This window comes from Rhinoraja longicauda, chromosome 4 (genome assembly GCF_053455715.1).
Source record: "Rhinoraja longicauda isolate Sanriku21f chromosome 4, sRhiLon1.1, whole genome shotgun sequence".
In the NCBI taxonomy this organism is placed as follows: Eukaryota; Metazoa; Chordata; class Chondrichthyes; order Rajiformes; family Arhynchobatidae; genus Rhinoraja; species Rhinoraja longicauda.
Window position 1 is genome coordinate 82,873,499 of NC_135956.1, and position 18,052 is coordinate 82,891,550.

The window sequence follows — 18,052 nt, forward strand, 5'->3', positions numbered from 1 at the left end:
ATTTCCTTTTCTGCTTGGTGGTTTCAGATTTTTTATTACGAGAGGCAAATCACAAGAAGCAAATATTGACTCTTTCAATTTTCCCTCCAATTGCATGGCAGCAGAAATGGTAATGGTGCTCTATTAAGTGTGCAAACACACACACACACACACATGGAACATTATCAAACTACAGCCAACATATTGAAGTACGGATTTAGATGCAATAAAAAAGACACTTTACATATCCTGAAGGGAAGCAGTCGCTGAGAGAGTTAGTGAGGGATATGTTAACTCAGCTGCATGCATAGCATCTGTGGTCACAGATCTGTGAAATGCTGTGACAATCTTCCCTTTCAGCTTTCTCTTTCTCCTTCAACTGGATTGAAGCAAGGAATTCAATCATGATGGAAGACATTTTCAAATATCCAGAAGGATTTGAAACGGAATCAGAAACAAATTGTGTGCAACATTAGAACAGATCCAAGAAAGAAAAACTAAGTCACAATTAAACTTGTTTCTTTCAATACATTTTTGGTAATGCATTTTTTTTGATGGAGTGCCGAGTTAGGTTAATGAAGATAAGTTATTACTTTTTAGATTTTTAGATTTAGAGATACAGCGCAGAAACAGGCCTTTCGGCCCACCGGGTCCGCGCCGCCCAGCGATCCCCGCACACTAACACTATCCTACACCCACTAGGGACAATTTTTACATTTGCACAGCCAATTAACCTACATACCTGTACGTCTTTGGAGTGTGGGAGGAAACCGAAGATCTCAGAGAAAACCCACGCAGGTCACGGGGAGAACGTACAAACTCCATACAGATGGCGCCCGTAGTCAGGATCGAACCTGAGTCTCCGGCGCTGCATTCGCTGTAAGGCAGCAACTCTACCGCTGCGCCACCGTGCCGCCCCTTGTGCTTGTGAGTCTGAAGTTCAATTCAGTATACATCACAGCTGAGATCTGAGGATAAGTATAGATGGCAGATTAAGTTCTTAGCCAATGGATAAAGAGATGATGGTCGGAGTTGTTTATTAACTACAACTATGATAGCCATGTTTCTGAACTCGTGTTGCTCAAGAGTGTTAATCCTACCTTCAAAGAACCTGCTCCCATACATATCCACCATCTGTAATTTCAATATTCAATTATTTAATTGTAGTCGTAAATGTCACAAGTATAGGTATGTACAAGTATAGTGAACAATAAAAATCCAAGATTGACACCAGCAGATTACAGGGATTGAATTGAATCCATTACAACTGATCATCAATCATTTATTTTGGCAAATCATCCAACTGAAAACTTTGCATTTAGCTCCTGGTACCAAATCTACCAGGGCATTCTTAAAATAAAACACTTTTCCTGAAATTCAAGATATCCAATACCCATCTCTTAACTATGAAGTTTGAATTAGTTGGACTAGTGATTTTTCTTGCACATTATTTATTTTTTCATAAAAAAATTGTCAAATTTAAGTCTTTTACAAGTTCAAATTCAATAAAAAAGAAAAGGGGGAATGGGAGTGAATTTGGAGAAATACATCAAAGGAGAAGAAAGCAAGATTGAGTGAAAAAGAAAGGAAAAGGACGACCAATAGGGGAGCAAAATCAATGACCAAAGAAGCTGCTGCAATTTGTAACTCATTACTCACAACAATTGCTGCATATTTTGCACTTATCAATAAAGATACAGGTCCACCACCGATTTTCCAGCACCGTTAGTTCCAGAGCCTTTCTGGATTATCTGTTTTGCTGGACCAACACAGGTCACGGCTTCCGAGAGGAGTCTAACAGTACCAGAATGGTCCTGCTAGGCCACCCAGGGGCCAAGATACCAGCCCATAGTCTCGGCCTTGGAGGTTGGCTATGGGAACGGATCTGCCGGCTCCGGCTGGGCCGGAGTTCCAAAGCCCTGGCCGCAAGGAGGGGAAGTTCGACCCATCGATCAGCATGGAAGTGCCCATGAGGTCGAGATTGGCCGCCTTACCCAGCCTAGGCCCCACATTTTCAGGGAGACGTCTGGGGGGGGGGGGGGGGGGGAGTGGGATTGGGATTTCAATGCATGAAATCCATTGTTATTTTCTCAAGAAATTCTGGACCTTTATCAGACAATACACAGAAAAAGCAAGTCAATTTGTAGATTGTGTAAAACAAAGTGACCACTGTGTAACATTAGTCTTAGGAGTGTTAACAACACTGCATGTGGGCTTCCTTCAATAAAGGCTGAGCTTTAGCCAAAGCACTGAATCATTTCACATGGACCTCAACTAATTAGGAAGCAGCAGATAATACATTGTAATAATTACGAGGCGATTAATCATATAATACAATATTCTAAATGTACAGGCCTTTTAGTCTATTCAGAGTTTTCAAGTCTCTGAGGTCTCTTCACAGGCGATTAAAACAGCTATCAAAAACTGTTATGAGGATTTTCTGAACTATAATGTATAAGATGTCAATGCGATATTTAAGTAACAGCTAAATTTAATTGACGTGTGTTTTAGTGGTTTGGCACCAGACTTTTCAAGAATGAAATGTATTTTTATTTCTCATTAGACTACGGATTTAAATCATGTAGATTATACTGCTGGGAGAGCCAAGCTTTGATAGGTGAATCTTTCCCTCCTGCAAATCAGCAGAAAACAGAATACTTTTAAATATTTAATTTGCAGCTCAATGACATGGCAAGAGGTGGAAACACCTGCTCAAGAATTTATTTGAAGAAATTCACTGAAAAGTGAATAACACTTTCATGAATAAAATGATCAGAAATCGCTGGACAGCTTCTTTTGGGCCGGGTTACATCTGTCAGTTTTATAATATGATTAAACTCCTTGTTAATATTGAATTTCTATATAATAATGTAGCATTTCAATGACTTGCATCCTTCTTTCCCTGCAGTGTGGTTTATTCATTTTTTGTTAATTAGCCAAAATGAAATTGCATTTCTAGACTCCATAATTGCAAATATTTTCTGCTGAACCTACCTGGCAGATCCCATGAAAATAACTCCACCACTGAACAGCAGAGCATTCCTCGTGCTTTGAAATTCCTCCAATGATTAATGATAATCATTAAAAATTATGGTTTATGTATGAAAATCCTTCACAAATTGTTGTTCTCCTGATGTTGCATTGTTGAAAAGCAAAGTTCAACTACTCAAACATTAAAGCTTGTCTGTGGTTTTAAATTTCTGAAACATGCTGACAGGCAAGCATTATCCATATATTTTGCTTGAAAGGTATCCCTCCCACTGGCTTTACATTTCGCTCTTCTCTCCTTATCTGACATCCTTTTGCCTCCTTTAGCTTTTGTCACTTACTCCACCCATCTGCCAACGAACTCCCCCTTACCTGTATCCACCTATCACTTGCCAGGCTTTGTCCTGCCCCCACCTCTTTCCCCAGCTTTCTCCCCTCTACTACAATCGGTCCGAAGAAGGATCCCAACCCAAAATGTCACCTGTGCATTCCTTCCCCAGATGCTGCCTAACCCACTAAATTACTCCAGCACCATGTCTTTTGGGCATGTTGGGTATCATGCTTACTCTATGCATTTTGAGCTTAAATAACAACCTGTCATGCAAAGCTTAATACAAGTTTTTCTATTGAATAAAGTCTGAAACTATGTTGACTGCCAATAACTTTTCCCCTTCGGCCTAATTGGATTTGAATACAAATTCTGTACATGAACAAAACCAGGTACTGTTCATTATCTTGTGAGCATTAGGATTTCAGTCCCCTCCAGATGTTCCTGCTCTTTTATCCAGAGTTGGCACAGTTGGTGACTATTAACTACGTCCTCCGAATGTAAATCAGCAGGTGAGAAGTGCCAGGTTTTGCTAGTTGCTGAATGTACACCTTTGATTTCAATGGAACAAAATGTCCAGGACGAGTGAAACTGGTGAGCAAGACTCTTACACATATTGACTACTGGCAAGCAAAATTATTTTCCTACCAAATATCATCCACTATATCATTAATTTTGTAGTTAGCAGTTATGCAGGCTAGATCCAGAGCAAGCAAGCAAGATCATGAGGGACCCCTGCCACCCCAGTAACGGACTGTTCCAGATGCTACGGTCAGGCAAACGCCTCCGCTGTCACGCTGTGAAAACGGAGAGGATGAGACGGAGCTTCTTCCCACAGGCCATCAGGACTGTCAACTTTGATAACCCCAGAGACTAAATTTTTGTCGACACTTTTGGTGCTATGTTTAGTAACTTATTAACTTTATTTATTGTAACTGTAATTATTTTTGTGCACAACCCGCAGGCATTGCCACTTTCATTTCACTGCACATCGAGTATGTGTATGTGACAAATAAATTTGACTTGACTTGACTTGACTTGATCCTTGAAGTTATCAATTTATCTGATTTGTGATTTTTTGCATTTTGCAAATGGAAATCTATGAACATTGAAGAATTTCCTATAACTTGTATTATCTTTCATCTACCAGCCTTCTACTTTATTCTTCACCTTAACAATAACCAATGAAGATTACCTCTTCATGCCCCAGATTTATCTCAGTTTATTCATCTTGCATTTTTTTTCTTTCTTGAATATACTGTCATCAAAAGTTAACCTTTAAAGTTCATACAAAATTCGCAATCCCTGTGATATTGAGACTTATTTTAGACTGCAAATGGAAGACAAAAGCATTCTATATCCTCGGGAATTTAGGTCCATGTTTGTAGACAATACATTACTGCTGTCTCAGAGACATCCACTGTTTTTCCCCAACATAGCAACAGAATAGCTTCAGAATAGGGTGTCCAAATATCAACATGTCCAATTACCTAAATGAAACTCATTCACTTTATGTAAACGTCACAATTTAAAATATAATGTTCCCAAAATTCTGCACTCGCATAAATAAATAAATGTCATGCTATTCTCACAGTCTTATAAGATCTGCATGTAACCCCAGACAATATAGCATTCTTTGTTTTGTAATAACCAACTTCAAAAGAGCCTTTCTCCAGATGGCACATACCATAAGAATGGTCTTATAAGTACTGATTAAATTGAGGAAAGCAGCAAAATAGCCAGTTGCAAGCTCTGCTCTCAACATCTTATCAGTGTGGATTAAAACCCCTTTGAGAATATAGAATTGACATGGGTGCCATAAGTTAATGTACACTGTTTTTGTATTTGCTTGGTCTAGTTATATGAACAGAGATGATGATTAGAAATAAGAACAGAAAATGCTGGAAATTTTCAGTAGATTCAGCAACAACTGGATGTAACAGAAGCAAACGTAATCTTTCAGGTGGATAACATCTCATCAGATAAAGGGTGGCTCTGTGAATTTATGCAAACATATTTACTGACACTTGTAGTTGTTCTATGTCTGTATAAAACCTGAGAGCCTTCAAGGTACAACAGATTCCCCGTTGTGGGACGAATAAAGGATTATTATTATTATTATCACTCACCCTCCTGCCCCATCGATTCTATCTCCGCTTCATACTGCTTCAAGCCAATATAATCAAGTGGCCCGCTCATTCCCTCTTCTCTCCTTCTCCATCAGACAGATGGCACAAAAGTTTGAAAGCATGTACCACCAAAATCGGGAAACAGCTTCTTCCCGGCTGTGTCAGACTAATCGATGGTCCTTCCATAAGCTCAGGTTGAAATCCCGGTCCCTCAACCTACCCCATCCAGCCCTTGATAGACACAAAGTGCTGGAGCATCTCAGTGGGTCAGGCAGTATCTCTGGAGAAACAAGATGGATGACATTTTGGGTCGGTATAAACCAGCATCTGCAGTTCCTTTCCCCTCACCCAGCCCATTAATTTTTCTTTTATCTGTACTTTCCCTGCAGCTGTAATGCTATAACTTTGTAACACTATATTCTGTACACTGGTATTTTTCTTTTTGCGCTACCTGTTGGACTTGTGTATGGCTTGATGGTACTTATTTATGGAATCATTTGACTGGATAGCATGCAAGCAACAATTTTACACTGTTTCTCAGCACATGTCACAAATAGTAAAACAAGACCAATACCAATAAAAGAGGGTCCTACCTTCACCTGACCTCCTAAGATATGGCAACCAGGCTCCACAGTCCTCCTGCCACTCATTCAGAACCCATAGTTCCTTATGGACTCATGGAGAGGAAAATCAGGTCGACAAATGGTTCATTATCAAGAATGTCACCTGCATCAGCATTTCAACTAAGTGCTCCAACCTCTCACTTCTGTAGTCTGAGGGTCCCACCTGCTTCAAAGGGGTGTCTATGCAACCACTGCCCAAGAAGTGCATGGTAACCTGCCTCCGAGACAGGTATACAATATATGTACATTGAGTAACACGTACATTCACTGTAATGAGGTGCTTTGAGAGGTTGATTATGGCATAAGTCAGCTCCTGCTTCAGATTCACCTCAAATAACCTATTGCCACAACAGATCAACAGCAAATGCTATCTCACTGGCTGTCTGCTCCAAACCATCTGGATAACAGGAGAACTTGCATCGAGCTACTGTTCATCAACTTCAGATCAGTGTTCGAGATCATCACCCCCTCCAAACTCATCAACAAGAGAGTAGTGCGTTCGGCAGAACGCACCATGGGAACTACACTCGTCCCCCTGCAGGACCTATACATCAGGAGGTGCAGATCCAGAGCAAGCAAGATCATGAGGGACCCCTGCCACCCCAGTAACGGACTGTTCCAGATGCTACGATCAGGCAAACGCCTCCGCTGTCACGCTGTGAAAACGGAGAGGATGAGACGGAGCTTCTTCCCACAGGCCATCAGGACTGTCAACTTTTATAACCCCAGAGACTAAATTTTTGTCGACACTTTTTGTGCTATGTTTAGTAACTTATTAACTTTATTTATATGCTGTAACTGTAATTCTTTTTGTGCACAACCCGCAGGCATTGCCACTTTCATTTCACTGCACATCGAGTATGTGTATGTGACAAATAAATTTGACTTGACTTGACTTGAAGACCTCACTTTTGAATACTTGACTTCCTCATCAGCAATCCTCAATCAATGCGGGTAGGTAACGATATCTCCTCCTCGCTGGCCATCAACACAGGTGGACCTCAGGGCTGTGTGCTTTGACCCCCCTACTCTATTCTCTTTACACCACGACTGGGTGATTAAGGACAGATTCAATGGCCACTACAAATGTGCGGACAACACCGCCGTGGTGGGCCGATGGGTGGTGATGAGTCAAGGGTGCAGGAGAATGGTGCCATAACTACAACCTCCCGCTCAACCTCAACTGAACCATGGAACCAAACATTGACTTCAAAAAGAGGAAGACGGAAGACCACGTGCTGGTTTTCATTGGTAGGTCAGCAGTGGAGAGAGTGAACAGCTTCAACTTCCTGGCTGTTAACGTCTCGGATGACCTGTCCTCATCCCAGCACATTGATATATTCACAAAGACAGCATTGCCAGCGCCACCACAACCTCGGAGCTTAAGGAGATCTGACTTGTCACCAAATACTCCAGCAGACTTCCACAAATGCATTGTGGAAAGTATCTTTTTTTTTTTTTTTTAATTTTTTTATTAAAAGTACGGTAAATTACAATAATACAACAGATATATCTTAATACATTTTTTATACCGCTTCATTTTTTTGAGCTTTAAGAAAAAGATAGAAGTAAAGAAGTAAGGAAAGAAAGTGCGCAAGAGTCGTGAAGTGCAAGAGAGTGTTGGGAAAAGAAAGCCCCTTGGAAAAGAAGTTAGAGAAGGAAGTAAAGTAAGAAAGTAGACCCTAGAAAAGAAAGAAAGAAAAAAAGAAAAAAAAAAAAAAAAAAAAGGGGTAGAAACAATCGCTCTATTATAACATTAAACTCCGCAGGAAGGGGACTACCAACCAAGTCTGTTTTGTTGTTTTACCTCCCGTTACCAGGTCCTGATACCATTTATTTATTTATTTCTTTGTAAAATTACTATTGCACCTCATGCTTGTAATAGGTCCAAAAACGTAGACCACGTCTTTTGGAATTGGTCTGCTTTACCTGCTAAGAGGAATCTCATCTCTTCCAAATGTAGTAAGGAGATCTGACTTGTCACCAAATACTCCAGCAGACTTCCACAAATGCATTGTGGAAAGTATCTTGACCGGTTGTATCATGTCCTAGTGTGGCACTTCCAGTGCACAGGAATGTGAAAGGCTGCACACAATGATGGACTCAGCACCGTTCATCACAAGCACAGCCTTCCTCCCCATTGAAAGCATCTACATGAGGCGTTGCCTCGAGAAGGCAGCATCTCTCATCATGGATTCCCGCCATCCATGCCAAATCATGGAATTCTCACAAATACAATCAGGTAAAAGGTACAAATACCTGAAGTCCCACACCAGCAGGATCAGGAACAGTTAGTTTCCAACAACTATTGAGTTCTTGAACCAACCTGTACAATACCTAATCCTAACTTGGCAACAGAACACTGTAGACGATCTCTTTCACTACCATGGTCTTGTTTTTTAATTGTACCTTGCACTAATGCCTTGTTGTTTCCCAGTTTATTTTTATTTTTATTGAATTGTAGATTTAGATAGTATGGAATATATGCATAATTCAGGATTTTTGCGTTGTCTGAATTTATGTACCTGTGATGCTGCTGCCAGCAACATTTTCATTGTCCCTGTACCTCACTGTACTCTTGCATATGACAATAAACTCGACTTGATTTAGTGATCGGACCCAGCCGGCATTGGAACTGCAGTACCAGTGTGTGGCAGCAGGCTGTGCTGTTGCCTTGAAAAGCCAGCAAGGCAAGGCCATATTAAATATGGGAAATAGTAAAGAAAGACACAAAAAAGCTGGAGTAACTCAACGGGTCAGAAATCATCTCTGGAGAAAAGGAATAGGTGACGTTTCGGGTCGAGACCCTTCTTCAGACTAGGAATAAATAGTAAACTGATTTGAAGGAAGGATGGTATCACATACTTCCTGATGGCAGTGCTCTTTCTTGATATTACCTCGTGCATTCATATCATATCATATCATATATATACAGCCGGAAACAGGCCTTTTCGGCCCTCCATGTCCGTGCCGCCCAGTGATCCCCGCACATTAACACATTATTTTGAAGTTTTATTTTGGTGTAAACTTGAAGCTTTGGGCGTATTGAACTATTTTGCCAAAACAAAATTAAATAAATATAAGCATGAAATCTAAACTCTTTTGCTAAACACAGCAAATACCCACTTTGAAATCTATATACTAAAGCTCTCGTTTGTTTGTTTGTTCCTGAACTACAGCTAAAACGGTACATGATAGCGCGACAATTTTAGGCCCACCTTCCGCACCATTGACCCTTTGGTGCTAATGGAAGAAGTTTAATTGAAATTGGTGTTATGTTTTTAAAGTTATTCACATTTTAAAGTTTAAATCTATCTCTTAGGGAGGGAGGGGGAGGGATGGAGGAGGGACGATAAGGGGGATTTGAGGGGGGTGGAGTGGGAGGAGGGGAGGGCAAAGGGGGGAGGGGGGAGGGTGGAGGAAGGGAGGGTGGGGGAGGGAGGAGAGGGGGGAGGAGGAGGGGGGAGGGGGAAGGGGAGGAGGGGGAAGAGGGAGGGGGGAGGGGAGGAGTGGGTGCTGCACCAATGCAGGAGAGGTTTGGGCCCAACGGGTCCACTTGGTCTAGTAATATATAAATTCCAGGCTGTTCCTTTTGCAATGTCCAATTCTACTTTATGTAAATCTGATTAACAATTTTGCTTTGGCCTGCTGTTTCTCACTGAGACACATCTGTAATTCTTGAATAGCAATCCATATAACATTCTGTAATTTATCTGAAAGCTAATTGCAATAAGCTATTGACTGTGTTTTATTTTATTTCAGCCTACAAGGAGAAAATGAAGGAGCTCTCAATGCTCTCTCTGATATGTTCCTGCTTTTACTCTGAACCACATGCTGCGGCATTCTATAACTATGATGGTGAGTCAATCATTTGCATTTGCAATCATTGCATCTTGACCACAGTAAAGATTTAATGTACAAGCTTCACACAACAATTCTATAAAGATGACACATCCCAGAACACTTCATTGTAGCGGCATTTCAAATGGAGCCATTCTGGATTCATTTAAGAATTTACACTTCAAGTAATTCACTCCCAAGCAAGCAACTGTGTAATCTCTCACTTAATTGGAGGGTGAAATCAACCAAATTGTGTTTTGTGGGATTCCGGCAAACATTAAATTAAATCAAAACTGTTTATTCTTAGAGTTATTAAGTTCCCGTTTTCTTATTCTATGAAATACACATCTTTTGAGATGAATATATTTGGGATTGGGTTTCAAGCCACACCTCTATGTGAATGCCATTGCTGTGTAAGAGCCAAGATTTTATTTTAAACGACAAATTAAGGCCTGCAAATGCATTAGGAACACTGATTTGCACCAGAGAATGTCAGCCCAGAAGAGGTGCTGTAAAGGACCATCTACACTGAATGCACATCATGGATTCTGCAAGGCTGGGAACAGAGACTAACTTCAGCATGGCAGCTCAGCCACTGTGCTGATGCCATCCTCTCGATGAATTGTCAGAGTCTTTTCAGTTGGATGATTTGAAGAGTGCATTTTAGTGAATGGGCAAGGTGGTTGAGTTGACTACGAACTGCAGAGAAATCAAAGGGAAAATCAGAACGACCACTTGTTTTATCAAAGAATCAACCGAGAAAGGCAAGAACCTTTCATCCAAAGCTATTCGAGTCTGGAATGCAGTCTTTTCAGAACTACTCTTTGAATCCATTGCTCTTTTTCAATGTACAGCTGCAGTGTCGCATAAAGGTCCAGGTTAGAGGAAGTCATAGATTTGCAACTGAAATCAATAGAATTCCACAATCACTTAAAACAAGAAAGATAAACTTTGCTTCACCCGAGTTTGCTACTCACTGACTAACACAGTGTGATGTGCATGTTGAGGCCTTAGTATTTTCTTCCCACTAGACAACACAAGAGGCCAATCCCTCTTCTCCAAGATTCACCAGATTCAGGGGTCAGTTTCTGCCCAACTGTTATCAGGCATTTGAACCATCCTACCAACAACTAGAGAGTAATCCTGAGCTACTATCTATCTCATTGGAGACCATTGGACTATCTTCAAAGGTATTTATTCACAAAATGTTGGAGTAACTTAGCAGGTAAGGTAGCATCTCAGGAGAGAAGGAATGGGTGACGTTTCGGGTCGAGACCCTTCTTCAGTCTGAAACGTCGCCCATTCCTTCTCTCCTGAGATGCTGCCTGACCTGCTGAGTTACTCCAGCAGTTTGTGAATAAATACCTTCGATTTGTACCAGCATCTGCAGTTATTTTCTTATATTGGACTATCTTCGATCAGACTTTACTGGACTTTATCTTGCACTAAATGTTATTCACGTTATTCCCTTTATCGTGTATCTATACGCTGTGGATTGCTCATTTGTAACCATGTGTTGTCTTTCCACTGACTGGCTCGCGCACAAGAACAGCTTTTCACCGTACCTTGGTACATGTGACGGTAACATAAGCTCAACCTCAAACCCAGTGCAGTGATTTGATGTAAATTGGTTCTGTGGTGAAATGCATGAACTTACCTGCGATGCGTTGTTCTCCAGACATGGAAGTGAAGCAGATCAACAAGCGTGCCTCAGGTCAGTCCTTTGAGGTGATTTTAAAGCCGCCTTCTCCGGAAACAGCTCCAGCACTGGACCGAACTTTGTCATCTCCAAAGAAGAAGGATCTCTCTCTGGGTGAGATCCAGAAGAAGCTGGAGGATGCCGAGAGCAGGAGGAAGGTAGAAAATATGTTTTGGATTATGCAGACAATAATTTGATTAGCGATAAACCAAATTAAGAGGATGGACACAAAAAACTGGAGTCACTCAGTTCTGACAGGCAGCATCTCTGGAGGGAAGGAATGGCATTCCTTCTCTCCAGAGATGCTGCCTGTCAGAACTGAGTTACTCCAGTTTTTTGTGTCGACAGTTTAAACCAGCATCTGCACAACCAAATGAAGAGGTTCTCTAGAGGTTCCCTGAGATACAGAGTCAATTAAGTTGGAAATCAGCATCTGGTTGAAGAGGAGTTACTTAGTCTTCACCAGCTGACAGTGAAAATGATCTGTGCGAGTTTAAAATATCAGCTGAGGGCAGGATGAAAGAAGGTTCTCACGGCTGTAAATTCACCAGCCCGCACAAGCCATGATCCCACGTGCAGACTATTGGGGCTGGTAGCAGGAGGGCAGAGAAACGGGCATCAGAAGTCTGCAACCATCTCCTGGCTGTCCTGCTGCCCACAGTGTAGAAAGGAGTTTGAAATACTCCTAGAAAACTCAAATTTCTGATTATATCTAATATTATGTCATTTTAAAGTTTAACTTAACAATATCAGCGACGCAGTAATCACAAAAGAAGCATGTTTCTAATATAAGACCAGCTGGGCTTTGGAAGATAAAGTAAACGCAAGGAACTACAGATGTTGACTTACAAAAGTTGAGGGGTGATCTTATAGTGATGTAAAAAGATCATCAGTGGAATAGACAAGGTGGATGCACAGTCTTTTACCCATAGGTAAATAGACAATAGACAATAGGTGCAGGAGGAGGCCATTCGGCCTTTCGAGCCAGCACCGCCATTCAATGTGATCATGGCTGATCATTCTCAATCAGTACCCCGTTCCTGCCTTCTCCCCATACCCCCTGACTCCGCTATCCTTAAGAACTCTATCCAGCTCTCTCTTGAATGCATTCAGAGAATTGGCCTCCACTGCCTTCTGAGGCAGAGAATTCCACAGATTCACAACTCTCTGACTGAAAAAGCTTTTCCTCATCTCAGTTCTAAATGGCCTACCCCTTATTCTTAAACTGTGGGCCCTTGTTCTGGACTCCCCCAACATTGGGAACATGTTTCCTGCCTCTAACGTGTCCAACCCCTTAATAATCTTATACGTTTCGATAAGATCTCCTCTCATCCTTCTAAATTCCAGTGTAAACAAGCCTAAGAATCAGGAATCAGAGGACATAGGTTTAAGGTGAGAGGAAATTGAACCCGAGGGGCAACTTTTTCACTCGGAGGGTGGTGGGTATATTGAAGAAGTGTCCCAACCCGAAACATCATCGATCCACGTTTTCCAGAGATGCTGCCTGAGTACTGTGTTACTCCAGCATTTTGTGTCTTTCCTTGGCCAGAGTTTACGACTACATGATTATTTGATTTGCGCTGCATAATTCAAAAATCTATATTCCAAGCACTTGGATAAATAATGCCCCAGCAGTACATTAATGTAATTACTTTATTAGGTTAGTTTTCCAATTAAATTAAATTTATTGTAATTGTTAAGCAGGTCTTAACAACTGCTTTCATCATGATTATCTTTCATGAATACATGCAAATGGATGCATATTAGGTATTTGGATTATTGCATTATTATGCAAATGATAATTGGTATTTCATAACTTTGCACAATGTGCCACAATTTGTCAGTCTGGTCCTTTAGGGATCAACGCTGATCGGCTGAAAGAAAGTAGCCAACACAACAACATTACTCACTTATGAAAACTTGTATTTATTGCAGCAGTGTCACTCACTGCAAAGTAAATGTAAAGCATCTGCTGCTCTAGATGTCAACTTATTTACATCGGCGAAACCAAGCGCAGGCTCGGCGATCGCTTCGCTCAACACCTACGCTCGGTCCGCATTGACCAAACTGATCTCCCGGTGGCCGAGCACTTCAACTCCCCCTCCCATTCCCAGTCTGACCTTTCTGTCATGGGCCTCCTCCAGTGCCATAGTGAGGCCCACCGGAAATTGGAGGAACAGCACCTCATATTTGGCCTGGGCAGCTTGCAGCCCAGTGGTATGAACATCGACTTCTCCAACTTTAGATAGTTCCTCTGTCCCTCTCTTCCCCTCCTCCTTCCCAGATCTCCCTCTATCTTCCTGTCTCCACCTATATCCTTCCTTTGTCCCGCCCCCCTGACATCAGTCTGAAGAAGGGTCTCGACCCGAAACGTCACCCATTCCTTTTCTCCTGAGATGCTGCCTGACCTGCTGAGTTACTCCAGCATTTTGTGAGTAAATGATTTATATCAGTTGTGTACAATATATTTTTTTGCTGAGAGGATCAAAATAATAATCCAAGACACTTCTGAGGGCTCGTCTTGTAAAATTATGTGAAGGGTGCTCACCATTGCCATATCAACCATGCTCTGATTCTGCTCTCGAGGGGACCAGTGGCAGAATATTAACTTCCTGCAGTTTTAATATTTTATATTATTGTTTTTAATAGGTTTGAAATATCTTTATCCTTGTGAGCATTTAGAGTCATGGAGTCATAAAGTCATACAGTGTGGAAACAGATCCTTCGGCTCAACTTGCCCGTACTGGCCAACATGTCCCATCTACACTGGTCCCACTTATCTGCATTTGGCTGATATCCCTCTCAACCTGTCCTATCCACGTACCTATCTAATATCTAATCTCAGAAGGCAGTGGAGGCCAATTATCTAAATGCACTCAAGAGAGAGCTAGATAGAGCTCTTGAAGATAGCGGAGTCAGGGGGTATGGAGAGAAGGCAGGAACGGGGTACTGATTGAGAATGATCAGCCATGATCACATTGAATGGTGGTGCTGGCTCAAAGGGCCGAATGGCCTACTCCTGCACCTATTGTCTATTGTCTAATTGGTTCTAAAATGTTGGGATAGTCCCTCCCTCAACCACCTCCTCCGTCAGCTTGTTCCATACACCCACCACCCTTTGTGTGAAAAAGTTACCCCTCAGATTTGTATAAAATCTTTCTCCCTTCACCTTAAATTTACATTTACAAACATTTCCAGCATCTTTTGACAGTTGGTAAGCCTGAAATGGTTTGCTATCAAATCATACCTGAAGGTGGGGCTTCCCATTTATAGCAGGTAATTGCATTGGGCCTTGCTGATCAGAGGTCATTCAGAATCCATTGGGGAATGGTATGTGCAGATTGCTCAAGGTGGACCAGACTGAAACATCATATGTACCCACAGGCCTATATTACACATCACTGGTTTTGACTGGGCATAGAGCCCCATTGGTACGTCATGAGTTGTTGGTAAGGATACAGTACAAAACATTACCACATGCGTTATTTATAAGAAAGCAATATTTCTCACCACAGTTCGCAGCAATCAATTGCCCGTGATAATGCATACTATTTCTCACTGCAACATATATGTTATTTATGGATCCCTGATTAGAAGAAATGTACAAAACAATATTACTGCAAAACTTACATCACCAACAACTAATAATGAACTGCAAGACCATATATTTGGTTTTATTATAAAATACTACATTTGCAGATACATTTTTATTTAAAGTGCTTAAGTGTTAAGCATCTATTAAACAGAAACTGTTTACCAGCTCAAGGGGTTTGCCACCAACTAACGTAAAAACTGGTTTATCATTTTCCAACATTCCTCTCGCCTTACTTGTAGGGAGCTGTCTTACTTAATCATGTTTATCCCATACATGACATACATGGCTATATTTTAGATTTTTTTTTTAGATTTAGATTTAGAGATACAGCGCAGAAACAGGCCCTTCGGCCCACCGGGTCCGCGCCGCCCAGCGATCCCCGCACACTAACACTATCCTACACACACTAGGGACAATTTTTTCTTTTTTTTTAACATATTACCCAGTCAATTAACCTACATACCTGTACGTCTTTGGAGTGTGGGAGGAAACCGAAGATCTCGGAGAAAACCCACGCAGGTCACGGGGAGAACGTACAAACTCCGTACAGACGGCGCCCGTAGTCAGGATCGAACCTGAGTCTCCGGCGCTGCATTCGCTGTAAGGCAGCAACTCTACCGCTGCGCCACCGTTAAACTCACACTCTCCAATACAAACTCCATACCACCACTATCCACTAAGACACTTCCTTCTTCTAGAGGTCCCATACTTATCTTGACGACACGTACTATACCTTTAGAGATATTCAGTCCCCTTACAAGTTATTCTCTCAGTTTTAACGATCTCCACATTTGCTGATTTTGTTTGATAAATACTCTCTCCAATTAGATTTGGTGGGCATCTGGGCCATGAACGATTTGGGCTAAATGGCCCATTTCCATGCTGTTGACTCTATGACCCTATTCATCAGCCTTTTCACAACACCACAGGCCAACCTTATTAGAATATCCTTGATCACCACTTGTTCATTTCCCCAGTTTAAATAGTTCCTATTAGTGTTACCTTAATAATTCCCTTCTATTTAATTTGGGCAACATCCTTTTTTTAAATTCCAATCTAATTTGATTTTAATCAACTCTTGAATGTTCCTTTCTTCACAGAAAGTCCAATTATGTCAAGACAATGGCTTTCTGTGATAAATTGATGCATTTTGATCTTTAAAAAATATTGTGTTCTGTTTCCTTTGTAAAATGAAGATGCAATTTCTCTGGTGTATATTTTGGTGAAAATAATGGTGGGGTTTTTCATGAATGTATGAAAAGGATGGAGCCAAAATAGAGGTGTATTTGTTCACATCACCAATTATTGTTTTTCTTTTAATCCTTTTCTTTTGTTTTCTGCATCGATGTTGATAAATGTGAACTGCACTTTTGTGACAGTCTTACCCTAACTAATAACACTTGTTTTCTTATTTATGCAATGTAATTCCTATCATCAGAAACATGATATCTAATTCAGTGACCCATATACATAGAAAATCACTTGATAATTTAAAAATAAAATAGAACTGAATATAGAATACTTTTTAGGATCATTTCCAACATAGATATGCAAGCCTTTTAGCCAGAATAGGGGAATCAAGCACCATAGGACATAGGTTTAAGGTGAGATGGGAGAGATTTAAAAGGAACCTGAGGGGTAATATTTTCACTGAGGGTGGTGGGTACATGGAACAAGCTGCCAGAGGAGATAGCTGAGGCAGGTTCTATAACAGTATTTAAAAGATACATGGACAGATACATGAATAGGAGAGGTTTAGCGAGACGTGGGCAAATTGTGGATATTATTAAGGCAGAGGTTGACAGATTCTTGATTATCATCATATCATATACATACAGCCGGAAACAGGCCTTTTTCGGCCCTCCAAGTCCGTGCCGCCCAGTGATCCCCGTACATTAACATTATCCTACACCCACTAGGGACAATTTTTACATTTACCCAGCCAATTAACCTACATACCTGTACGTCTTTGGAGTGTGGGAGGAAACCGAAGATCTCGGAGTAAACCCACGCAGGTCACGGGGAGAACGTACAAACTCCTTACAGTGCAGCACCCGTAGTCAGGATCGAACCTGAGTCTCCGGCGCTGCATTCGCTGTAAAGCAGCAACTCTACCGCTGCGCTACCGTGCCGCTACCGTGCCGATTAGTAAGGGTGTCAGGGGTTATGGGGCGAAGACAGGAGAATGGGGTTGAGAGCGAGAGATAGATCAGCCATGGTTGAATGGCGAAGTAGAATTGATGGGGCAAATGGCCTAATTCTGTTGCTAGAACTTATGAAATTTATCCAGCTCAGATGGGGTATCTTGGTCGGCATGGGCGAGTTGGGTCAAAGGGTCAATTTCCGTGCTGCATGACTCTACAACCCTCATGCACACACGCACGTGCATATGCACACACGCATTCACATATTACATATATAAATGTTGCATATCTTTCCTGTTAATTGCAGTCTCAGGAGGCCCAGATTCTGAAGCAGCTTGCAGAGAAGAGGGATCATGAGCGAGAGGTCTTGCACAAGGCCTTGGAAGAGAACAACAATTTCAGCAGGATTGCAGAGGAAAAACTGATCATCAAGATGGAGTTGAACAAGGAAAATCGCGAGGCTCACTTAGCTGCCCTTATGGAACGTCTCCGCGAGAGGGTGAGTAGAAAAGTACTTGATCATTGCCATTTGTCTTGTAATGTGTTGTCCTCAGTTCCATCGCCTCAATGGAGAGGGAACAATGGAAGGCTCCAGGTTGGTTTTTAACGTAGTGTGATCATTTGTACCGAAGATAGACACAAAGTGCTAGAGTAACTCAGCGGGACGGACAGCATCTCTGGAGAGAAGGAATGGGTGACGTTTCGGGCGGGCACCCTTCCTCGGTCT

General features: G+C 41.6%; 1 protein-coding gene across 1 annotated transcript in view; it reads left to right on the forward strand.

Annotated features, from left to right (window-relative positions):
• stmn2b (stathmin 2b) overlaps window positions 1-18,052 on the forward strand; it is a 39,197-nt gene that overhangs the window by 11,413 nt on the left and 9,732 nt on the right. The window contains exons 2-4 of the mRNA XM_078398196.1: window positions 9,810-9,905; window positions 11,566-11,744; window positions 17,633-17,824. Of these exons, the coding sequence (XP_078254322.1) occupies window positions 9,810-9,905; window positions 11,566-11,744; window positions 17,633-17,824 (467 nt within the window). The remainder of the gene's footprint in view (window positions 1-9,809; window positions 9,906-11,565; window positions 11,745-17,632; window positions 17,825-18,052) is intronic.